At 46.8% G+C, this 25,323-nt stretch overlaps 1 protein-coding gene across 1 annotated transcript in view; it reads left to right on the top strand.

The window, feature by feature from the left end:
• CABLES1 (Cdk5 and Abl enzyme substrate 1) overlaps window positions 1-25,323 on the top strand; it is a 107,406-nt gene that overhangs the window by 22,125 nt on the left and 59,958 nt on the right. The window contains exon 2 of the mRNA XM_082353569.1: window positions 19,798-19,869. Coding sequence (XP_082209695.1) covers window positions 19,798-19,869 — 72 coding nt within the window. The remainder of the gene's footprint in view (window positions 1-19,797; window positions 19,870-25,323) is intronic.

Below are 25,323 nucleotides of genomic sequence, written 5' to 3'. Positions count from 1 at the left end.
AAGGAGTAGAAGTTATTTCTGAATGACTGAACCAGGGCGCGGGAAGCTAGAAATAGAAGCCAAATTCCCTTGCTCACTGCCTGGTGCTTGATTCACTCGACAAAACTAATCTCAAGATCACTATCAGCGGAAATTATTTTCCCTAATCTCCTGGGAGTGTGCTTTCATATTTTTATGTTTGCTTAATGGTAATTTCAATTCCACGTCTTTTTTTTTTTTTTTTTCCACTTAAAACACAAAAACTTTCCAGGCTTCTTTGGGAGACTTCCTGGATCTTTCCCCTCACATGTCTGGAAAAGGGGCCGCAGAACAGACGGAGCCTGGGACAGCCCCTACCACCCCCACTGAGAACCCTCGGGCTCCGGATGGTCCAGCTGCAGGCTGAATTTTTCAAGAAGTTGTTTGGAAATTCAGGGTCTGTGTTATTTACCAGATGTCTCTTTTTTTTTTCCAGTTGTATTAGCTCATTCAAAATACACTTTAAAAGGCTAGCAAGGTGCCATCCTTAGGAAACTCACATTGGGTAGATGCTGTCGGTTATAATTTGTGTAGTGTTCATTTGGGGCTGTTTTGGGGGTTTTGAGGGGGCTCCGTCTGCAGAGGGGGCGAGAGAGACGGAAGGGGGAAGGGGCTGCTCCACACCAGGGCTCCAGCTGCCCACGTGTGCCCTGGGGGGCTCAGCGGGCAGCTTTGCCGCCGTGGAGGGAAGGGTGTGTTTGAGGTGGGGAAGGAGACAGGCACGCAGGGGCTTGTGCCCTTCCGTTCATTCCCATGCTTAAAAGCAACAGGCCGGCTCCCATAAACACCGGAGCTAGGCTGGCAGCCCTCTGGGTGACACCTCTGTGTGGGCAGCTCCCGGATGCCTCCCTTCTGTTCACACCTGCGGCGCCTCCGGGCCACCCAGGGGCAAGCCCTGGGGCATCTGATGGGACTGATGCCAGTTTGCCCTTTCAGAGTTCAAAAAAACACACGAAAAAAATCCAGGCACAGAACTGGAACAGATATTTGCCCACCCATGTTCATAGCAGCATTATTCACAATAGCCAAAATTTGGAAGCAACCCAAGTGTCCGTCAATGGATGAGGCTCAACAAAATGTGGACTATACTCCTATTCAAAGGAAGGAAATTCTGGCACATGCAACATGGAAGAATTATGCTAAGTGAAAAAGGACAAATACTGTGTGATTCCACTTAGATGAAGTACCTGGAAGAGTCAAATCCACAGAGACAGAACGGAGAATGGTGGTTTCCAGGGGGGGAGAGAGGAAAGAGAGTGAGTGTTTAATGAGTACAGAGTTTAAGTTGGAGGGTAGTAATGGTTGTACAACAGTGTGAATGTATTTAACACCACTAAATTGTACACTAAAAAATAGTTAAAATGGTAAATTTTATGTATATATTACCACAATAAAAAAAATTTTTTAGTCGGGGGGGGGGAAATCAGGGCACAGAGCAAAGCTGTGTCCAAGATGGCGCTGACAGTTGAGCCTGGAAGAAGAGCCCCCGGCCTCTCCAAGCCCCCTGTGATGAGGCCCTCACCTGTACCAGAGGGCTCCCCCATCAGGTGCCCACGATTTGGGATCTCCACGAGGCTCCAGCCACCTGAAGACCTGATGTAATGATTAAACACATTAAGCCTAGTCTGTGAGGGGACTTCCCTGGCGGTCCAGTGGTTAGGACTAAGCGCTTCCACTGCAGGGGGCACTGGTTCAATCCCTGGTCAGGGAACTAAGATCCCTGCATGCATTGTGTGGCATGGCCAAAAAAAAAAAAAGAAAAGAAAAGCCTAGTCTGTGAGGAAAACTCAGTTATTTCTAATGTGAATGGGGCCTTAGAGTTCCAAGAGTGAAGCTTCCCCTACACCCAATCCAAGGTTCCAAAGTTAATTTTTTTTTTTTTGAACCCACCATTCCAACCTAGTTGGGTAAAGCTGTCTTATTTCTTTGGCAAAATAGCTTTCACTTTGAAGTAAAAGAGCTTTCTTTCAAACCTAGCAGAAACTGTTAGAGCTTCACTTCTTTTGAAACAAACTGTCTGGAGAACTCATCAGAATTTGAAAGGACCATGGGGGCAGATGTCCTGTTGCTCAGATAAGTACATGAGGGGGTTTAAAGCGGCATGTGACCTGCAGAGGCTCTCCAGAGACTCCTTTGAAACCTGTTGGTTTCCCCTAATTAGAGCCAGCCTCCGTGGAGTCACAGGCAGCTGCGGGGCAGGTGTCTCCTGCCTGGGCTTGATGGTGGCCCTGATAGGGCAGCCAGCCCCGTGGGAAGGAGGGATCCCTGAGCAGCCCTCCAGACCTCCCAGCTCTCCTGTGGAAGACAGCCCACTCCTTCCTCCGTAACGTGAGCTGCTAGTTCTGGAAGAGATCCAAGAATGAATCTCCTTTGCAAAGTGCCACCTCAGAGTGTCCAGTATGGAAGTTGCCCTGTTCCTTATCTACCACCTGCCGGCTCTGGGGCCTTGGGCAAGTTACATACAATGTTGGAACCTCAGTTTCTCCATCTGTGAAATGGGAGTCAGAATAGTACTGACCTTACAGGGGCGTTGTGAGAATTAAACACAAAGATGTCTATAAAACGTAGAGAATGGACTTGAGGACATGGGGAGGGGGAAGGGTAAGCTTGGGGCGAAGTGAGAGAGTGGCATGGACATATATACACTACCAAATGTAAAATAGATAGCTAGTGGGAAGCAGCTGCATAGCACAGGGAGATCAGCTCCGTGCTTTGTGTCCCACTAGATGGGTGGGATAGGGAGGGTGGGAGGGAGACGCAAGAGGGAGGGGAGACGGGGATATATGTATATGTATAGCTGATTCACTTTTGTTATACGGCAGAAACTAACACACCATTGTAAAGCAATTATACTCCAATAAAGATGTTAAAAAAAAAAAAAGTCTATAAGGCTGTTAGAGTGCTTGGGATGTAATGTTCGCAGAACGATGGAGAAACAGGTAACGAGGGCCTGCCGCCTTTCGGTCTGGTCTGATGTCCCTCCCGAGAGCCTGGGTGCTGTTGGAGGCGCTGTCCCAGGCGTACAGGATGGACATCAGCCTTCTTCCACACCTTCTCTCTGGCCTCTGGCAGGGTGGGCAGTGGGGGTGTTTCTGGGTTCCAGGACCACATAACCAAGGCTTCCCGGGTGGCATGTGGACGGGCCTTGGGTCCCTTTATGCCCATTGTGCTTTTTATTAGTCTAAACGCAGAAGCCAGACTGCTGGGGTTTTATGAACCTGGGAAAGTGGGCTCTTGATGATTACAAGGCATTAAATCTTGGCACCAATGTAATAGGCCCAGTCCAGAGTGCACCTTGCCTGTTCTGACGCTTGACGAGCTTCAGTTTCAAAGGACACATGTTGAAATCCAGGAACAAGATCTCCCAGGCTGAGCAGGGAGCAGTTTGAGGGGCTGCTCTGCGTTGTGGAGAAACAGTGAAGACCGCCTTCTTCATCTTGATACGTTTTGGTGGCAAAGAAGGGCAGAGGTTGATCTTGCCTTTGGAGATGAGCCAGGTGGTGTGGTACATTACTGGGGCTTTGCTAACACGTGACCTGTGCAGCCGGGCCGTGCGTGGTTTCCTCACCTGGATGAGTGGTCGCCAAGGTCCGTCCCAGCACTGGCACCCTGGGAGCTTTCCCCGAGTCTCCTCGTTGCTCCCATGGCACATCCATCCGTGCACTCTCCTTTTTAATCATCTCTCTGAAGGTGTCTCCCCATCAGGTTGTCCTTGAAGGCAGGGACTGAGCTCTATGCATTCTTGATCCCCCAGCACCTTGTCGTGGGTAGTTAGTAAATGGTGGATGGACGTTCGAATGCACGAATGCACGACAGTTGGTAGTTCAGGTGAGCTTTGTTCCAGGTGGTAGAGGGGCAGTTTCACGTGTGTTGGACCTTCCCAGAGTATATGTGCACTCTTCTCCTCTGCCCTCCATATCTTGATTCATGCCCCCATCTCTTGGTAAAGGTTTACAAAGTCCTTCTATTTCGCTTTTCTCTACTTTCCTTTCGATAGATCAAAGTGTTATTATTTCTCCTGTGATCTTTAGGAATCTACCCAATTTTCAGAGAAGGCCCTCATCTCTGCTTTGGTGTTGCTTTGACTGTCATCCCTCAGCTTTTTCCAAGATTCCTGCCACCCAGTGAAACCCTAGTCACCTGGGCTTGACCCCCATTGAGCAGAGCCAAAGGCTCCACAGTGACTCACCTTCTACATGCACCCTCAATGGAGCTCTGGTTCCCCACGATTCCTTCAGCCTTGCCTCCCTGCCGAAGGGGGCACAGCTCAGAGCTCGCCTGCATTCCAAGCTCTGGCCTGTGAGTATCTGAGCAAAGTCTACAAGTTTCAGAGCTGTGTTTGCCCTGTCTCCATACTAGGTCATGAACCACCCAGAACAGGAACCGAGTCTTACATTTCTTTACTCTTCTCTGCATCCCCACCCAGTACCTAGGACTGTGAATATTTGTATCTGTGCCGATGACACTGATAATGGTGACAGTGACTTCTTGCTTAAAGTCACGTAATAGAGACAGAACTGGATCTAGAACTCTGCCCTGTCACCCCTGCTACCCCTGATAGCATCATTCTTTGCCTGATAACAGTGGTTTCTAATCTTCGCTTGGGATCTCATAGATTCTTTTAGAAAAGAGAGAAAATGGACACACACACACACACACACACACACGTGCTTTACATCTGATTTTAAAGGTGCACAGAACCCCTAGGAGGTCCAGAGACCCCAGTTTAAGGATCCTGCCCTAAAGAATGACACCACTGGGCATCCTTAGGAAAATAAAATGGCAACTGATTGCATTGATTTTAGTCTGTTGCTTTGTGAAAACATTGGTTGAAAATGGTATGTCCCGCACCTTGGAAGTTTTTAAGAATATATTATTTGTGAGTATATGTGTACAATGGACTACTACTCAGCCATAAAAGACAATGAAATTTTGCCATTTGCAACAACATGGATGGACCTGGGGGGTATTGTGCTGAGTGAAATAAGTCAGACAGAGAAAGACAAATACTGTATGATATCACTTATATGTGGAACCTAAAAATAAAACCAACAAATGAATATAACAAAACAGAAACAGACTCCCAGGTATAGAGAACAAACTAGTGGTTACTGATGGGAAAGAGGGGAAGGGGGAGGGGCACGATAGGGGTAGGGAATTAAGAGACAAACTATCATGTATAAAATAAATAAGGTGTCAGGATATGTTGTACAGCACAGGGAATATAGCCAATATTTTTTATTTATTTATTTATTTATTTATTTATGGCTGTGTTGGGTCTTGGTTGCTGTGCACGGGCCCTCTCTAGCTGCAGCGAGCGGGGGCTACTCCCTGCTGCAGTGAGTGGGTTTCTCATTGCAGTGGCTTCTCCCGCTGAGAAGCATGGGCTCTAGGTGCGCGGGCTTCAGTAGTTGTGGCATGTGGGCTCAGTAGTTGTGGCTCATGGGCTCTAGAGCGCAGGATCAATAGTTGTGGCACACGGGCTTAGCCGCTCCACGGCATGTGGGATCCTCCCGGACCAGGGCTCGAACCCGTGGCCCCTGCATTCGCAGGCAGACTCCCAACCACTGTGCCACCAGGGAAGTCCCAGCCAATATTTTATAATAACTTTAAATGGAGCATAATCTATAAAAATATTGAATCACTATGTTGTATACCTGAAACTAATACAATATTGTACACCTGAAACTAATATAATATTGTAAATCAACTATACATCAATAAAAAATTTTTCTATTAAAAAAGAATATATTATTTTCCATAATAACCACGTGGTATCACACCAAAGCCCTGGCATAAAGGGCTACTCAGACCTCTGGGTTAGACTTTTGCCAGAGTATCCAGTAAGTTGAATCCACAGAACATCTAAGTAAATATTCATGTGGTTTTCCACACAGCTCTCAGGCTGCAAACTCACTTTGGAAACCTTTCCTGAACAGCCTGGTAATTAGAACCATGGGTGCTAAATTAGGTATACGGTGAGGCCAATGTGCTAATAATATATTTTCAAAGGGCTCCAAAATGAGCTGTTAAAAAATTAAACTACCTACCCAGACGCTAACAGAAGCACCTCAGAGGGTGTATTGTCTTGCTTCTTGCTTCTTGGAGGCCTGAAGTTGCTCCCAGGCTCTCTCCTCTCTAGAAAACAGGATGAGCCTTTAATAAAAAGGGAGTTGTTTGCAAGTGTGTCTTGCACCAGAGGTGAGGGAAATGGGAAGTTAAGGAAGCCGAAGTCTCAGACTCCAAACAAATATGCCACTTTGACGTGTGCAGTAAGGAGGTCCCTTTTCGCCCTGCAAGGATGCAGGGAGAAAGGGAACGGACGTGTTGTCTGTCAGCAGTGTTGGTGATGCTGAGCTGGAGATGCCCATGGGAGATGGGGGAGAAAACGAGGCCCTGGTGAAAGTGCTGAGTTTGCCCCTATCACCGCCTTCTGTGCTCACCTGGTTCCTGTTACCGAGGGCTGGAAACACCCCCTGAAAGGGCCAGCTTAAGCCACATTAGAAAGGAAAGGAGCCAGCTCTGCAGTGAGATCATCTGGGCCCTGTCCTTGCTTTCTGACCATCTGGCCCTGGCCTGGGCAGGTCAGCTAAGCTCTCAGTGTCCATAGGTCTGGTCAAAGGGAAGGAACCAGATCCGTAGTTTTCATAACCGTATTATCTCAATAGAGCACTAAGGAACTCAGCAAGGGCTTTAAGGAATTCCACAAACAGTTGATTCATTTTGACTATTTTTTTCTCAGAATATAGTTTCCTACATATATAGATTTTCTATATCACTTTAACAGCTTGATTGAGATAATTCATACAGTCTCCATTTAAAGTGTACTATTCGGCAGTTGTTAGTATATTCACAAAGTTGTGCAACCATCACTACTCTCTAATTTTAGAGCATTTTCATCACCCTAAAAAGAAACCCTGTGGCCATTAGCAATCACTCGCCATTCCTCCCGCTCCCCACACTCAACCCTAGGCAACCCCTAATCTACCTTCTGCCTCTATGGAGTTCATATAATTGGAAGCATACACCATGTGGTCTTTTGTGACTCTCTTCTTTCACTTTGCATAATGTTTTCAAGGGTCATCCATTTTATAGCATGTATCAGTACTTCATTCCTTTTTATGGCTGAAGAATATTGCGTTTTATTATCCATTCATCAGTCGATGAAATTTAGGTTGTTTTCACATCTTGGCTGTTGTAAATAATGCTGCTGTGAACATTCATGTACGACTTTTTTTTTTTTTATTGATACTTATTTTAATACAATGTAGTACCAACGGTGTCCATATTCATTCAACTCATAAAATTCACAGTGTGAAGACTCACTAGACCTTATGTTAAAAAAAAATGTTAATGATTAACAGTCACAAAGAATCTTCTCTAATCTATGTTCAAGTAAAGTAACTGCAAAATGGAATACTGATGAGCGGAATTCCCTTGTTCAAGAAGTCTATTGACTTCACTTTCACTCTCCCTCGACGGCTTACGTAAAACTCAAAACTCTGTTTCTTGCGTAGCTCAAGGGCATACTATTAACATATACAGCATTTCAATTAAAGTTGAATTTTTATAATACATATACTTATTCTAATTGATGCATCCCTATTTATTAATGTAAGTTGGTAGTATAACAATTTTGCATATAAATTGTTAATAGTAAAATCATGTACAACTTTTTGTGTGAGTATAACCTTCATGTCTCTTGGATTATGTCTAGGAATGGAATTGCCAGTCATATGGGGTAATTCTGTGTTTAACATTTTGAGGTATAATTTATATGTGTGTATGTTACACACTTATATACATATATAAAGTGTTTTTAAAACTGTGGAAAAATGCTAACTCAGTAGTGTTCATAGCTATCGTGCTGGTGACTGTCAATACATTAATTTTGCATTAATTAACATGCTGCCACAGTAAGTTGATTTTGTGCAACTAAGTTTCACCTGCCACATCTATTTAATTGAAGTGGGTCCTGAGACGTTTAAAAATGGTTACCATAGGCACCTACCTATCTGTATCAATTGGGATTATCTCCATACTGTACAACCAAGACCAAAAGAAATAAGCTAGATGCTGAGATTGACCTTAGACTAGAAATGTCACCATAACTTCAGATTTGCTTGTACAGCAAAATAGCTTCACTGCTCTAATAGTGATTGAGTTATACATTTGAATATAAAAAATTTACTTATAAAATTTATAATTATTCTAATCTGCTTCATATGTGGAGACTTGATATAAGATTTAGTTTGGAAAAAAAAACATTCTGCTGCTCAGAAGAAGTTTGACCACAGGTGATCTGGTGATCTCAGAGATCCCTCCCAGCTTTCATTTGGACCTCATTCCTGATATGGTTTGGGCCTCTGCTGGTTTGGTGAGGGGTCTCAGAAGAGCCCCTCAGAGCAGTGTTAATCGGACTCCCTGGAGCAGTTAAGATCCATCCTTGCCCTTTGTGTGTCAGCTGTAGCTACAGACAGTTGTTCATGCTGTACTTAAGGATTTATTGAGCACCTACTATGACCAGGTAATGTGCCAGTCACTGAGGGGGTTTCAGAGAAGGGAAGACATAGTTATGTCTTCAAGGTATTTGCAGTCAGGTTGGAGATACAGGGTGTAATAAGAATGAAATCAATCATTCTACAAGTATCTAGATATCAAAATTTCCACGTAATACAGTAAAGATACCAAATGTTGTAGGAATTCAGAAAATGTCAGAGGTAGCTTCGCAGAGCAGGTGGCACCGCACTGTGCCTTAGGAAGATGGTAGCATTTGGATGAAGAGCAGGTGAAGCAGATTCTGAGTTTTCTTTTGAACTAAGATTTGGTCACACCTGGGGCATTCCTTACCCTATAAGCCCCTTATGAGGCCAGCGATTCAGCTGTGCCCAATCCCCATCAGCTTTCAATAAAGGGAATAAACCTCGGCAGCCAAGGAGAAGCAAGGCATTTTAAAAAGGCTTCCAGAGAGGAGTGAGATCATTTGGGCCCCTCGTTAGGAAAAGGGAGGCCGATGATGCTTGAAGCTGGAAAGACAAGGGAGCATTAGTCTTCGTTTCCATAAGCTGCGACTGAGCGTGGGCCATGGTTAATCGGAAAAAGCAGAAAATAAAGATTGATGAAACCCCATCCATCCCGAATTTGCTATAAATAATTGCATGCTGTTTCCGAGCTGTCAGAATCCATTTCTACTGAAGGCCCTTCGGAACAGAGAAAGGTCAAGCTGGAAACCAAGGGAGAAACTCAGGGGAGCGATTATGCTGGAAGACAGCCTCTGAAAGTTTCAGTGAAATGCCAGCGGGGAGGTAACCAGCCCCACCTGACCCTGCTGTTCTAATTAAATTAGCTCCCATTGACATCTCAGCCCTTCAAGACGGGGGCGGGGAGCTGGGGAGAGGATGTCACCTCCCGGGGCGGGGCTTGGCTTCTTCTCATCCATCTCTAGCCTTTGTGCTGCAGACCCCATAGCACTGACTATGTGCATAGAGGACACCCATTCTGCCATATAACGGCTTTAAAGGTCTTCAGCATGTAAAGGCATTCTTGCAAAACAACAGTTAAGTCCTCCTAATGACTGGGAAAGAAAGGTGAGGTCACCGATGCTTGGGCTATTGTCAGGGTGGACTGTTTAAGAGAAGGCCCCGTCCTGAGTACAGAGAAGAGGGTCCAGGATGACCCACTCTTCCTGAAGAGGCTGGAGATGAGTGGAGGCCAAGGGTCCATCTGACACGACTCAGGTGCCTGTGGGCCTTTGGAAGGCTCAGAACCGGTTGCAATCAGCCTCCATCTAAGGAAGCATCTCCAGCCAACTGCGCCTGCACCTCGCTTCCCCACGTGTGCCCTGCAGGTGTTCCTGCACCTCCGTTGTTGTTCTGAGTCAGAAGGAAACTGTGTAAATGCACACGCGAGTGCACACACGCTTATGGGTGCACGTGTTTGTTCCATCTCACTGTGGTGCCAGGCCCCAGCCCACCCATCTGCGTGTTCATTTGGCCTTTGGGGTCTTGCCAGCTCCTCCTGGAACTGACCTCAGCCATCTGATAGGGGCCTGTCTGGCTCCTGGCTCCTATTGGGCTCCTTCCCGGACTTTGCTTCAGGGAATTCCTCTGTGTCTTGCAAAGCTTGGTGTTCCATCCTGTTCGGCTCCCATGAGGCATGTATGTCCCTCCTGAGTTTACCCTGAACCTCCCGGGCTAGTCCGGCTGCTCCTCCTCCAGGAGGTCCTCTCCCAGTTTAATCCTGGCTCTCCTTCGAGCTCACTTGTGCCCTCCCCTGCCCCCCCACACTCCACACCTGGTCTGTCCTGGCCTTAAACTCCGGGTCCAGGTGCTGGGTTCCCAGCCACCCTCCTTCACCTGGCTCAGGGCACTCTTGTCACAGAAACACCTGGATTTGATTCCTTTGATTCTGGGGCCCACCCAGAACATACGTGAGTTGGCCCCAAACTCCTTGGGCTGGTTCTGTTCGATCCACAGGGCTCTTTCGTCTCCAGGATGAAGGCGATTCTTTAATTTTGAGTGGTTTTCCATTGCTCATGTCTCCTTTCCACCCTCACCCTGCCCTGGTCTGGGCCCCTCTTGTCACCCCCGTGGCTATCCAGCATGTTCTATTGCAAGGGTAATGTCGTTTTATCTCATTGGCCACACAGAACCCAAAACCTTTCTGGGTCCTGATTTTTTTTTTCAACCAATACACCTGCTCTTGGTTTCTCTTCTTCTGCACTTTTGGCCCAGCTTGCTCCCTCCAGCTGCAGGGCCAGGCCCTTCCCTCCGGGATGAGGCTGAGGGGGAATTAGAACGCGGCACTGTCGACTCGTGGCTCTGGCATGGCCCCTCTATTTCCTGGGAGGCCCCAGGAGACTGGGAGGTGCCTTCGGGATGGCCGTGTGTGCTGTGTCTGCTCTGTCTTCTCATCTCCCCATCTAGTCCCCTTGTCAGAGGAGTTTGAACTTGTTCCCAGAGGGAATCATTGTGGATCTTCAAATTAGGGAATGACATGATGGAAAGGGTGTTTCGTAAGATCAGCAGGGCACAGTGGGCAGGGTGGAGTGGGGAATCTGAGGAGTGAAAACCTGGCCAGTCATTAAATCCTGCCAGCAAGTCTGTCTCTGCACAGCCCTAAATGCTAAGATAACCTCACACCTTGGTTTTCCAGGATTTGGTGAGTCTGATGATAACCTCGAAACAAACGTAGCCTCAGGCAAGCCGAGTGTCTCTGTATTCTTTGTAAACATTTGGAGTTGCTTTATTTCTTTTTAAAAGTTATTTATTTATTTATTTATTTATTTATTTTTGGCTACATTGGGTCTTTGTTGATGCGCATGGGCTTTCTCTAGTTGTGGCAAGCGGGGGTTACTCTTCGTTGTGGTGCGCGGGCTTCTCATTGCGGTGGCTTCTCTTGTTGCGCACCACAGGCTCTAGGCGCACGAGCTTCAGTAGTTGTGGCACATGGGCTCAGTAGTTGTGGCTTGCGGGCTCTGGAGCACAGGCTCAGTAGTTGTGGCTCATTGGCTTAGTTGCTGTGTGGCATGTGGGGATCTTCCCGGACCAGGGCTCAAACCCATGTCCCCTGCATTGGCAGGCGGATTCTTAACCACTGTGCCACCAGGGAAGTTCTTGACACACATGCGGAAACAAGAACTCAGTATGTTTACAAATAACTGAAATGTATCCTGCTAGTAGCCCCACAGTATTATAGGTAGTTTGTTTTCTTCCTCCTTTGTGTTAATCTCTTTCACAACTAGAATTATTTTACTTGTTTAGTGTCTGTCTTCCTGACCATAAATTTAAACTCCATGAGGGAGGGATAGTGTTTACCTTTTCACTGCTGTATTTCAGCATCCAGCTTGCTGCTGGATACTTGATATATCACTAATAAATAAATGTTTGCAAAAATAGGAAATAAATGGCTGAATATTTTTTAATGTAGAAACAGATCTTATTTGAGCAAGCTGATTGGCAATTCTTGGTGTATTGACTTCAGTTTGATTCTGTGCTTGATTATCAGCTAGAGACTCTAAAATATAGCCAGATTCAAAATCAGTTTCCTAGCATTTTGTCTGTTTCTTGATCCACGCAGCCCTTCTTTTCTTAAAGATGATCTATTTTCCTTCCTTTACAAGGAATATTCCATGACCACTGGGGGGGGGGTGTGAATTGTGTCCATCCGTATTCTGCGTATGGATCTGCCTTTAGAGACATATGCTGCCACAGGGAGAGGGTTTTTTTCCTGCACAAGCAAATCAGCCATGTACTCTTTGCTCAGTGGCATTGCAGGACCTGACTGGTCCAGGCAGGGTGCTCATCAGTCACCCCAGCCTGGTGGCCTGGCCCAGCCGGTACGCCACTGCTATGTCAGATTCCACAGCTCTCCTCTGGGCTTTCTTCCACAGTCTATCAAGCAGCCGTTGCCGGGCGAGCCAGGTAGGGCCTCACTCATTTTCAGCACCTTTGCTGCTGGATGAAGCTTTAGATCGTGGAAAGCAGAACTGAGCATGCATCTAACAAACACGCCTTCAGGCTGAAGCCAAGGCCATTTTTGCTTTCAGACTGTAGCTTCTGTTGAGAGGGGACAGCTGACTTTTCTTTCTCATCTGTGAACACATATGTACTGGTGCAAAACAGTTTGCTTCTTCAAGGAGCACAATCTGATTTGACTTCTGCTACAGGAGCATCTGGAATCCTGGCTTTGAAATTTGCCAAATCATGACCAGAGTTATCACAACTTAGTTGCTGAATCTGGAGATCAAGCTCCTGGTGCTGTGACCTCAACAACTTGAAGCTGCGTTAGAGAAATGAAGGAAAGAACAGTGGGGATGTTAGCATTTGACTTTGAAGCCTGGTATGTGAAAAGAGAATTTTCACAAAAGCTGTATCAATGAAAGTACGATTCTTGGATACATAGTGGTTCTTCTCTTTAGGGCTCCTTGAAATAGTGAGCTTCCTCTCGTACGTGAGATATACGAACCAGGAGATGGGATCTTATGACATTTTGCAAAGGGATTTCCTAACTGCTAAAAAGGCCAGCTCTGCTTTCTAGGTTAGTGACCCTCACACCTTTTCTTGCTGGGCCCTGACTGGGACCTTGGAAGCTTTGTGACTCTGAGTCAGAAAAGGAGGCTGAGGGATGAAGACTCCCGTGGTCTCTAGGTTGAAGTGGGACTGCTTGCCGTCCAGCCCTGATTCCTTGCCTGCAGTACCTCTTTTACCTGAGGTAGTGAGATAGTCCTCTGGCCCCCAGAAAGGTCTCGGGCCACCATTCCCACATCTGCACCTCAGCATGGGGAAGGCTGCTGGACCTGCGGGCATCAGGACCAGGCCCCAGCGGTGAGCTTGGAGCCCTAATCCTACTGGTGGTCCTCGATCCCCTTCTCCCTAGCTGGTGTTGCAAGCAATCAAGCACAGCCCCTCTGTGCTCACTGCTCCTCACTTGCTGGTCCAGAGCCAGAGAACAGGGTACCCAGCCCGGGGGCTGCTTCCCAGCCTGGGAAGGACCCCGGATTCTCTCTTGGCTGCTGTCTCTCCGAGATCGCATCCTTGTATCTTGCTCAGACACTGCACATGTCACCAACAGTGGAGCCGGATTCCAGCTTCACCCCATGGCAGGTTGCTCTTCCTTGTTGCCTTTGTTTTTAAAAAAGCAAACCCTTCTTGTCTTTTTCATAGTTTCAATCACAGACACACACACACACACACGTTTACAAGTTGATGTGGAAATAGGAACAAGTTTAAAAGGACATACACTAAACTCTTAGAAGGTGCTCTTTGGGCCCTGGGGTTTGCAGGTCATTTCCTCAGTTTCTACTTTATACGTTTCCTAATTTGAATTTTTTTTTAAACAGTGAAACATAGTACTCCTTTTTTTTAATAAATTTATTTATTTATTTATTTATTTTTATGGCTGTGTTGGGTCTTCGTTTCTGTGCGCGGGCTTTCTCTAGTTGCGGCGAGCGGGGGCCACTCTTCATCGCGGTGCGCGGGCCTCTCACTCTCGCGGCCTCTCTTGTTGCGGAGCACAGGCTCCAGACGCGCAGGCTCAGCAGTTGTGGCTCACGGGCCCAGCTGCTCCGCGGCATGTGGGATCTTCCCGGACCAGGGCTCGAACCCGTGTGCCCTGCACTGGCAGGCAGATTCTCAACCACTGCGCCACCAGGAAGCCCCATAGTACTCTTATAGTCACAAAAGCAGGGGGAAAAAATCCATTTGGAAAGATGAATGTTTAATAAACTCAAACAGAAGAAATCCATTTTAAACGGATCATGCCTTCTGAACTGCTGGGCTGTGCTGGGGGCCCTGGCCCTTCTGCCCACCCAACCACCCCAGCCCTGCAGGATGAGGGTCTTCTGCCTCCCTCTTCTTCTCGCTGTAGTGAGACCATGGGAAGCTTTCTGAGGATGATTTCTGGGCTCCTGGTGATGAGATTGGGACCTTGTGTATTGAATAGAGAAGAGCCAGTAATAATTGTGCATAGAAAAGCATTGAGTGGAAGGTCTGGTGCTCTCTGGGAAAATCCCAAACAGCCACCGGCCGATGGTGGACTTCATTAGTCTATTCGGCCGGCCCTGATCGAGCCCCTGCTGTTTACTGAGCATCTCCCATCCCTGGGGCTATGCAGGTGAGGAGAGCCTCAGCAGCTCACTGGCTGGAGTGGTCAGTTTTGTCTGGGGGAGGGAGGTGACGTGGTCAGTGGGAGCAGGGCACAAGTAACACAGCAAATAAATGACAAGGGTGTGCGTGTCTCGTGGCTATAAGAGTAAGTTATTTTTATGGTTGGAGGTTTTGTTTGTTTGGGTTTTTTTGGGTCATAATAACTGTTGGAACAGACCTGAAGTAATTATGACCTCAGCTGGCCCATCCCCTGTGTAACTGAGGGATCCGTGAGGCCCTCATTCCCTCACGTCTGTGAAGAGGTAACCCTGCCCTCCAGCGGCCTGACAGCCAGGAAGGGGACTCCATACACGGGGGGAACCACACAGCTAAATTGCCTTTTTGTGAGGGTAGCAATGGTTGGCCCAGATGGTCAGGGTCCCTTCTTGCTCCCAAAGCTTGTGTTTTTCCCCCAGAGATTATTAATGTTCCCTGGGTGGCGAGCATTGATCCAACTCGACTTACTTGTTTGACACCAATGCTGAGGCTGGGGGTCACCTTCTTTATCCCAGCTTGGTCCTAAATGACCGTCCTAAGCCCTGGGCCCAGCTGGAGCTCGTATGACCCTGCCCCAGCCTCACTGGTCAGCAGGGACATTAGTGAGCCCAGAGTCCACGCTGGTGAGGCTCTGCCGCCATAATTCCCACTGTGACCAGCCCTGGGTCCCGGGAGCACTCGGTGACTTGCACCACAATCAACCATTAGCCCTAATGATAAGTGGATTAATTTGGTCCAAGTAGGTATATCCAGATAGGCAACCTTGTCATGGATTAGAACTTCCTTGCCTAGGCAGAGTCCGACATTCAAAGGGTAGTATTCTAAAATGAGTCTGGGGGCTTTAGGGAGGCTGACTTACATATGAGTGTTGAATGTGAACCACATCGGCCTCAAAAGTGTTGGTGGCCAGAGTGGAAGGGCCCAAATTATAATTGTCAGACAAGATGGGGAACCCTGAATTCTGAGGACTCAATCTTTCATTTAGTGATTTCGACGTATAATGCTTGGGCTCTTACTGAATGTCTTCATGGTTAATAAGGGGGCATGCTGTTTTGGCCCAAGGCTAAGTATTCCTCATCAGTCATTAAAATATTCAAAGACCTCTGCTTGTTAACTGTGCCCGATGGTAAGGAGTCTGCACAGTAATGGACTTGATTTATGAGGCAGATTACAGGGTGAAAAGTGTCTGGTGAAGGTCGGTCACCCACCCTTAGCCTTCCCTTCCACTGTGGGCTTTCTGAAGATAGAAGGCAAGGGGAAAAGTTACTACACAGCTTGGAAGGATTTAGCAGGGTGGCAGGGGCAGAGGTGAGCTACCACCACAGGGCAGGCCCTCGTGCCAGGAAGGGCAGGCATCTCATCTTCGTTTTCTTGGTACCATATGACAGTTTCTTTTTTTTTTTTTTAATGATCAGGTTTTTTTTTAAAATTTATTTATTTATTTATTTTTGGCTGTGTTGGGTCTTCGTTTCTGTGAGGGCTTTCTCTAGTTGCGGCAAGCGGGGGCCACTCTTCATTGCGCTGCACGGGCCTCTCACTATCGTGGCCTCTCTTGTTGCGGAGCACAGGATCCAGACGCGCAGGCTCAGTAGTTGTGGCTCACGGGCCCAGTTGCTCCGCGGCATGTGGTATCTTCCCAGACGGGGGCTCGAACCTGTGTCCCCTGCATTGGCAGGCAGATTCTCAACCACTGCGCCACCAGGGAAGCCCTGACAGTTTCTTTACAATGATCCGTGGTAGTTCTTTCCAATCTCTATATGTGCATCTCAAAGAATGTATTGCTTAGTTCTGTTCATGAAGAAGGGAAGCACACATCTGCTGAATTTAAAGAAACAGGTGGGCATTTGGGTTTTGAATTTTTTTCCCTCTAAGGAATCCAGACCTTAAGTGCCTCTGTGTGTGTGAGAGGGAGAGACTCTATACCTGTTCAACTCATGAAGAGAATATCAAATGTACCGGCTTTTAGAAAACAAATCCTTATAAATATATAGAAAGATGTATTCTAATTTGATTATTTTCCAAGTAGCATCTGTCTTTTCCAGCATAGGAATTGCCGGATGTGGCTTTTAGATGGGGGAATTGTCAGATTGTGTGCTTTTATGAATTGACCTAGTTTTCTAGGGTGAACCCCCTGGTTTGAATGTTGGACGGGAGGCTGTGGGCCCCAGGGCGCCTGGCAGGGCCTCACGTGTCCTCCGTGGGTTCACTTGGACACATTTTCAGCTGGAGGGCTGGCCATGCTTTTCTTGGGATGGGAAAGGGAGACAGCCTCAAATGCCAGAGGAGCTTGAGGGGTTGTTAATGGAATTCCCTGCTGGTGGTCCCACGGATTCCCCCTTGAATATGAGCTCCTTGAGGACAAGAGTTAAGCCGGGATCAGCTTTGTGGTCCCAGCAGGCCAGGCTTGGTCGGGTGGGTGGGCAGAAAAGGATACACCTGCCTTGCCTTTGCTGCGGCCTTGGTTGTATCTTTACTGCCCAAGGAGCTAACCACAGAGCTTCCCAGGGGACCTCTGTTACGATAATTGAAGGAAGGGAGAGCTTGAAGCTGCACAATTGCTGCAGTCGCCTCGGTTGCAGATTGAGCCAAATGTTAAATGTCTGTTTACCTGTCACCTGAAAATGCAGAGGTGACAGGTGCCTCTGCATTTGCCTGCAGAGGAAGGCTCAAAGTTTGACAGGATTTGTTGGGATTTTCAGGATCTGAAACCCATACATTTATTTCTGCCTGTGACTATGTTATGTCTAATGACAATTTAGGGGTGCATACTTAAATTAATATTTCACTTTTGATTTAAAAACTCAGAAGAGGGACTTCCCTGACAGTCCAGTGGTTAAGACTGCGCGCTTCCACTGCAGGGGGTGAGGGTTCGATCCCTGGTCGGGGAGTTAAGATCCCACGTGCTGCAGGGTGCAGCCAAAAAAAAAAACCAAAAAACGAAACTCAGAACGTTATCCACAGATACACAGAGTAAATATCATTTTAATCACAACTGCAGAGCAGACATCGGTATTAAGTAAGAACAGTGCACGGAGGCCTGGGGCTCTAATTTTATAGGTGGCCAGTGCCTCAGAGAAGGTGACACCAAGCTAGCTCTGCTTCGAAGGGGGTGTAGGGGTGGAAGGAGCACGTGTCACGGGTTGGCTCAGGCACAGGGCATTTGGGAGTGACCTCGGCAGGGCTTGGAGGAGCGGCCAGAGCTGGGACAGCCAGGCTGACCCCAGTCATTTGAGCGGGGAGGGCATCAGGTCAGGCTGCAGCCCCAGTGGAGGAAACTGGAGTAACAATCAAAATCCCAGGAGCTCCTGGTCATTAACTGTCCTGTGCCAAGGACTTCATGTCTCTTTGTTTCTTACTTACTCTCATTTTCCCGTGTCATAGGTGAGGAAACTGAGGCTCAAGGATTAAGGAGTTTTCTAAGGTCCCAGAGCCTCCAGACTCCAGGACTGAAATCTGAGTCTGTCTGACCCAGCACACGTGTAGCATCATACCGTCCCTTGGATGGGGAGCTTGGGGACACCTATCCCTGAGAGCTACAGTGGGTGGGAGTGTGACTAACTTGGGGTTTGTCCCCGTCCCAGCCTGGGACTCCATCCCAGCCAGACCTGGCGCCTGGAGGGGCTGTGCCTCACGATGGCCTGGACACTTCCTTCAAAGCCACAGCCGCCGGGTGTTGTCACAGGGGTCCTGGCGTGCTGAGTCCCTGGACTTAGGGGGCTGCACAGGCAAGTCCTACTTACTCATGAATTGGCCACCTCTCAAATCCCCACCTATAAAATCAGTTCCCCACCCCCTCAGGTAAGACCAGTGTCTGCCTGGTCTGACTGACTGCTGGAAATCTAACAATACCATATTACAGAAATGGAAGTTTAGCATAAGTTAATTACAGAGTAAACTGGAGATCTTGCAGAAGGTCAGTGTGTCACGAAGACAGTGAAGGTGATGTTGGAGAGCTCCTGGTTCTCACATGTGGACAAACAAGGCTCATTGGAGAGAGAAGCAGGGAGGTGTGTGCTGAGTGTTTTAGAAAGGATTTGACTGTCAAAACATGAAGACAGGCTCTGAGAAAATTGGTGAAGCCCTCGAATGGTTTGCAAAATGACCCTTCTGATTGTCCTATTAAAAACAAAACACGAAGCAAAAAGGTATCAGTGTGGTTGGTTAGAAAAAGTACACACAGAACAAAGCAAAGAACATTCGTTCCATTTTTTTATTCTTTAGAACAAATTAGAACATGGTTATAATTGCATGTTCTTAACCTAAATGTTATCAAATGAACACAAAATAGACATAGTCTTCTAATTTTAGTCCCATTTTTTTTCCAAGGTAAAGACCCAATCAGATATTTTTCTGTCCACACCACCCTTCAGCCAAATCATTTGCTATGAAGTGATGGCCCTTGTTCAAACGGATTTGCTATAAAATTACCAACCACCATCCCGCCTGGTCCCTGTACCAGATATTCTCAATTAACTAGGACCCATTCTTATTTCAATCTGACAAAAGAAACTAGATTGAGGAGGTTTGGGCAGGTGGTTTGCAGTTCTTTAGCAGATGGAAAGAGTTTGTGTTTTGCCTAATCACACCCTGATATATATTCTCACTGGTCTCGGAGAAATTCTCCCAGGGTAATAATGTCTGCCTTGTTTCTAGTTGCTTTCGAAATTATGGCCCAGAGACCATAAGTTTTTTCTTGCCTCCTAATGATTTTGAGATTTTATTTAGTACGGTTTTAATATTTAATATTTATCAGCTAAAGCTGGTTCAGACCACTGATATCTGAATACTTAACAGGACTATCTAATGCTTTAGAAAAAGTGCACACAGTACCAAAGTTATACACTCTCAGAGGTACCTTGTCTTTTTTTGGTTTTAGGCAGCATAAAAAGTAGCCATCACTTCCCTAATCACCAAAAAGCAGCCCTACAACCAGGGAGAAAGCTCAGGATTCAGCAAGGCAAGATGGGCTTGGCATTCAGGGTACAGGCTGGGAATATGGCAGCCTCTTAAAACACATTTCGCCTGATTTTTTTCTTAGTGGACTTTATTTTTTAGAACAGCTTTAGCTTTACAGAAATGCCAGATCCATTTCACAATGCAGTTTTAACTCCTAGATTTTTTCTCCCTCTCTCTGCAGACGTCGCCTCATCTCCCAGAGATCGTCCTTGGAGACCCTGGAAGATATTGAGGAGAACGCTCCTCTACGGAGGTAAGTTTTCGGGTTGCATTTATGTGTGTGTGAATGGCCTGCAATACAAGGCGGCAGCCAAAGTGTGAATTTTTTTTTTAGTTTTTGATCTGCAGAATTAAATTCTAAAAATGACAATCTGATCCCCAGACTCCGTTTGGAAACCCCAGCCCTTTGGAACATTAGAACTAGAACACTGTGAAATCCCAATTGTGTATCAGAATAGCCCAGTTTGCATGTGAATTCAGGTGCGGTTACCTGTTCCTTTTGAAAATTGCTGCTTGATGAAGAAGAGCGCGTCACTTGCCCCGGCTTTCCCAGGCGCGGTGACACAGTAACCACAGTCCCCGACTTCATTAGCAGGTGGCACGATGTTCCTCCAGAGCCAGGTGCTGGGAAACTCAGGTAGGTCAGCTGTGAGTGTTCCCTTGGGGCTGAAAGCATTCCATTTCTCCCTCCGGATTAGAAAAGTGCCTTCGAAGCATCTTTTTTTGGGTGACAGCAGTTGCTGAGCTGTGCCGGGCCTCTGACTGGCAGCTCTCCTTCCTCTAATCTGCGCCTCGGTCCACCTGGCCCTCCTGGAGTTCAGGAGACACACACTGCGTCCCCTGCAGTCCTCACCTGAGCCCCAGCTGAGCTGGCTGTGCAGGAGGAGCTGAGGCAAGACGGGACCTTGTGGGACGCTGTGGCTTTACAGGGGATGCGTGGCAGGCTGCAGATGGGGCAGAGCCGAGGGAGGGTGTGTGCTCTCATGCCCTCGCACCAGCTCCTACGGGAACCCACATCTGCACCCTTCATGCATGCTTTGGCTGCTGGCCAGGAATTGGGAGTCCCCGGCTCGTCCCTTTGAGCCTGGGAGGATGCTGAGTTGGAGGGAGGCGTCTCCCCCTGGAGCCGGCTCCTTCCCTGCCTGGAGTTTCACCCCCAGGTCACGGGTCTAGTCCACAGACCACCTGGATAAAGGGTGGAGCATAGACAGGCCTGGGATCTGATTGGAAGCATCAGTGACTGTGAATCTCACCGACATCATTCCAAAGAGAAAGTCAGGGCCAGACAGTCCGATTTCCACTTTTGAAGTCTTTTTGAAAACACACATAGCCTCTGGGACCATCTTAGGCTGATGGTGTGTGGCTGTGTGATCCACGTGGCCTGGGTACTAGGGTTCTTCTGTCAGTCTCTATTAAGTGGCCCAAAGTAATCAGCGAGCGTCAGGGAGAAACGTTCTCCAGTGGCGCCGAGTGGCTTTGGCATTTGAGTACAGTTGATGCCAGTCAGTGAACAGAACTGCAAAGGCCCTGGAGTTTGGAGAGGATGCAAGGAGCCGTGGTCGTTCGAGCAATGTGGTAGCTGCGACCAAGGAAACCAGGTTAAAAAAAAGTCACAGGCTCTAAAATGTCACCTCCTCGGGGATTCTGGGTGGTAAAGGGGGGCCAGAGAAGGAGCTGGGCACTGTGTTCCTGGTCATGTGCCCCATCACCCCTGTACCCTCCTTTCAGAATCTGCCCAGGCTGGTCCTCTACCCCTCAGTCCTGTGATAGCACAAATGGGCAGAGTAAAAATGGCTTATCTGCCTTAACTGTAACTTCATCCAACCCTTACTTACAGAATGCTATACTTAATTTCCAACAAATCTTGTGTAAATATAAAGTTTAAAAAGTAAGTCTGAAACCAAGGGAGTTGGCAGTTTAAGAAGTCCTTAGTTTCCCTAATGGACTTTTTTTTAATTGAAAAATTTCTGATATTTACTGCAGGAGCAAACTCAAAGGCATACAAAACAAATTTATGGTTACCAAAGGGAAAGGGGGTGGGGGAAGGATAAATTAGGAGTTTGGGATTAGCAGATACAAACTACTATATATAAAATAAACAACAAGGTCCTATTGTATAGCACAGGGAACTGTATTCAATATTCTGTAATAAACCATAATGGAAAAGTATATATATATATAACTGAATCACTTTACTGTACACCAGAAATTAACACAAAGTTGTAAATCAACTATACTTCAATAAAAAATTCTGATATTTACTTAGAAACTTACTTGTTCCTAAGAAATAAAAATAGCAGAAGGGGCATTAGTTTGGGAGTCAGGGGACTTGAATTCTTGGCCTGATTCTTCTACCAACTGGTTATGTGGCTTTGGAAATTCATTTACCTACTCTGGGGACTCGGTTTTTCCCACCTGTAAAATGGGAGAGGCAAATCAGCTGATCTCTGTCCTTTCCAGCTCCCCGATTCTGTGAAATGAATATACCAGTAATGATGCTGAAGTGTTTTGGGAACTGCGGGGGCAGAAGGCTATTAGCCCAACTTGCTTTTAAACTCAGCATGTAGGACAAACTGCTCCAAGGCATCTATTAAAAACCTTTTGCATAATTAAGTGTATCCTGTAATCAGTGCTAACAAGAAAGAGCTAAGCTTTCATTAAATTAGTTTTCAATTTAATTCTATCCTAATTTAATTTTGCATCACTTAAAATGTATGGTTTTAAATGGGTATTTTTACATGTCAATGCAGGTGGCTTTGAAATTAATTCCTTCTTTGCTTAACCTGCCATAACCTGAGTGCTTAGTCTTCCAGTTTCCTTGGCAATTGTTGGTAATGCCACAATTCTTTTAAAGCGTTTCTTAGGTGGGGGATGGTGGAGGCTGAATGCTTAAAAAAACACAAGACAACAAACAACTTGCTGATCGAAGGGCTATATCAGTAGCATATGCAGTTAGAATTGGATGCTGGTATCGAAAGAAAGCACCTCTGTTAAGTTATCTTCTTAAAAGTCTTTCTTTTCTCTTGCACATCACAGGTTAGTTTCCTGTATCCACCTTGAACTCCAAGGACTGAGCATTTGCAATGAGAGGCTTTAGACTGAGGTTTTCCACTTTGCCTGGTGGTTACGTGGTATCCCAGAAATAAGGACCTAGGACGTCTCTGTTAGGTGTCCAGAAAAACCTCAGTTCAGCTGCAGCAAATGCGGCAGCCGTCACCACCTGCCCCAGTTTCCAGCCTGTCTCAGTTGATGTGTGCAGGCTGCTGTGCCATTAAGTAATTACTGGTGCCGAAAGCCACCTGTGCCCCTTTTGCCAACTTCCGGTTTCAGCAGAAGGCTGGGAGATTTTGTGCCCAAACCTGAGGGTAACAGCACCTCTTTCTGTAGATGTGGAGGCAGGGAGCAGCTTGGGGTCTTAGGAAGGTACCCTCACAGTCTAGCTCTTAGCCCACTGCCCTCAGACTGGGGGGCCCAGGAAGCTCTGCATTTTGGGAGGAAGCTGGGCAAGGATGTGAGGATGCTCCTGAACAACGGTCCAGCAACCAGTGATAGCACACATTTATGCCTTCAAGGATTCTCCTCTGTCCAGTGACTACAGAGTTCTAGAACCTTCTGCTGTGTGTGAGACAGACAGTTGGGGACCTTGGGTGGCCTGCAGACTCTAACAGTCATTCTGGAGGTAGAACAGAGGCAGTTTGAGGTTCTGGGTCTGCTTCCAGAGAGCTGCCCCAGGAAGGCTGAGTGAGGCTGAATCTTCTTGGACCTCAAGAAAGCTGAATCTGGGTTCGGAGGCTTGGAGTAGGGAGGGGGATTAGTGGGTGCTTTTCCCTATTCAAACCCTTCCTGAGGTCCACAGGAAGCATCTACAAAATGCCCTCAGGCAGGGTTCTGCATGTCTTTTTTTTTTTTTTTTTTTTGTAAATTTATTTTTTTATTTATGCTATTTATTTTTGGCTGTGTTGGGTCTTTGTTGCTGCACACTGGCTTTCTCTAGTTGCGGCGAGCGGGGGCTACTCTTCGTTGTGGCGCATGGGCTTAGTTGCTCTACGGCATGTGGGGTCTTCCCGGACCAGGTCTCGAACCCGTGGCCCCTGCGTTGGCAGGAGGATTCTTAACCGCTGCGTCACCAGGGAAGTCCCTCTGCACGTCTTTAAAAGAATCTATTTAAAACCAAGAATTCAGGACCCTTAATAAAGGCTGTGGTTTTCAGAATATAGGAGGCAAACAGTAACAAAATATGCACCCTTTGTAGTTAAAGGTTTTAATAATAATCACACACTTGAAATGTGTATATGAATGTGTGTACATATGTATGAATGTGAATATTTGTATTTGAACGTTTCACTTGACACTGTACGAAGCTCTTGTAGAAATCATCACGTTTAATCCTCACAACAGCTCCAGGGAGGGATCTGAAATATTACTAGTGATAGGTCACTAGGGTTGGTAGTGAGTGTGTGGTGCATGCTGGGAGGGCCACTCAGGCTGCGGCCGTGTGCTGGGAACCCTGCTCCGGTGGAATGGACGTGACTGGCAGGGGGCCTTCCTTCCTCTAGATCCAAGGCCCAGGGAACCCCGTTTCCCTGATGAAAACCACCAGATACCTGCTACCATGTCTTTGCTTTGACCTGCACTCATTCACTTTACTATATTTTTTTTTCAAGTTAAATTACATTTTAAGGTGCTGTTTCTTAAGGAAAAAAAATAATTTTCAGCACTCTCTGGGAAGGGGCTTGTAGGAAGACTGGCCCTTACTTGAGGGCAGGTAAGGGGGTTTGGGAGCTGTACACCTAGCCTAGCCCAGGGCTATCCCCCAATTTCCCTTGAGGGGAGCCCTTGGAGGAGAGTAAAGATTCGAGCTGCTAGGCAGGTCTGTGGTGCTGCCCATTCCCTAATCCTTGGCCACCAGTGGGTCCACACACCCCACCTGCCCTCAGCTGTACCTCCTCGTTGGGAGGTACATCTTGTTCTTCTCTTACCTGAAGCCTCAAAGTTCAGGAGTGACTGAACTCGGGTGATGGCCTGGACCTTCGTGTGGTTTTGGGAAACCGGGCACTGCTTCTCTGGAACTCGCTCTCTGAAGCATAAGGTCTCAGGCACCCACGTCTGATGCCAGGAGCCAGCCCTCGGGGTCCATGGTCAGAAAGGTAAACAAAAAAAATTTGGTAGCAAAAACCCAACTAGAAAAGTCATTGCTGCCTTTCTCAATACAAGACCAAACTTCAGATTCTCAGTTGCTGGGATTTTTGCTTTTTTCCTAGTTGTTATTACAGTTGTATATCTTAGAATTTGCCAGGTACCTTTGAAAAAATAGACACAAATAAGATCTTTTCAGCCTGTGGTCTGTTCTGTCATTCCTGTAGTGCAAACACATGTTGTATATTCTAGGAAAAATTAATTGGAATCCAAGTCAATTTGTTCAACAAATATTTATTTAAAATTTATCTTTAAAAAAAAAAACAAAACAGCCACTAGCTGGGTCTCAGTCTCTGATTCTCATTCAAAGTAAAACTGCGACTTCCAGGCAGAGCCAAGTTGAATGTTGAGGCAATCGTCCAGGTAATTCAGGCCAGAGTCCTGCTACAGAAGAAAAATGATTCGGGGTTGTTTTTAAACTGACTTTTCCAGTGTTTTTCCGCCCTCTGGATTCTTAAATTTACAGTTTTCTGTTCCCGTTACCTGTGTTGATACAGGAGGATTCTTTTTA

This window comes from Balaenoptera borealis (genome assembly GCF_965194805.1).
Source record: "Balaenoptera borealis genome assembly, chromosome: 14".
In the NCBI taxonomy this organism is placed as follows: domain Eukaryota; kingdom Metazoa; phylum Chordata; class Mammalia; order Artiodactyla; family Balaenopteridae; genus Balaenoptera; species Balaenoptera borealis.
Note: the sequence above shows the minus strand (reverse complement) of the source record. Positions and strands in the feature narration are given on the sequence as shown.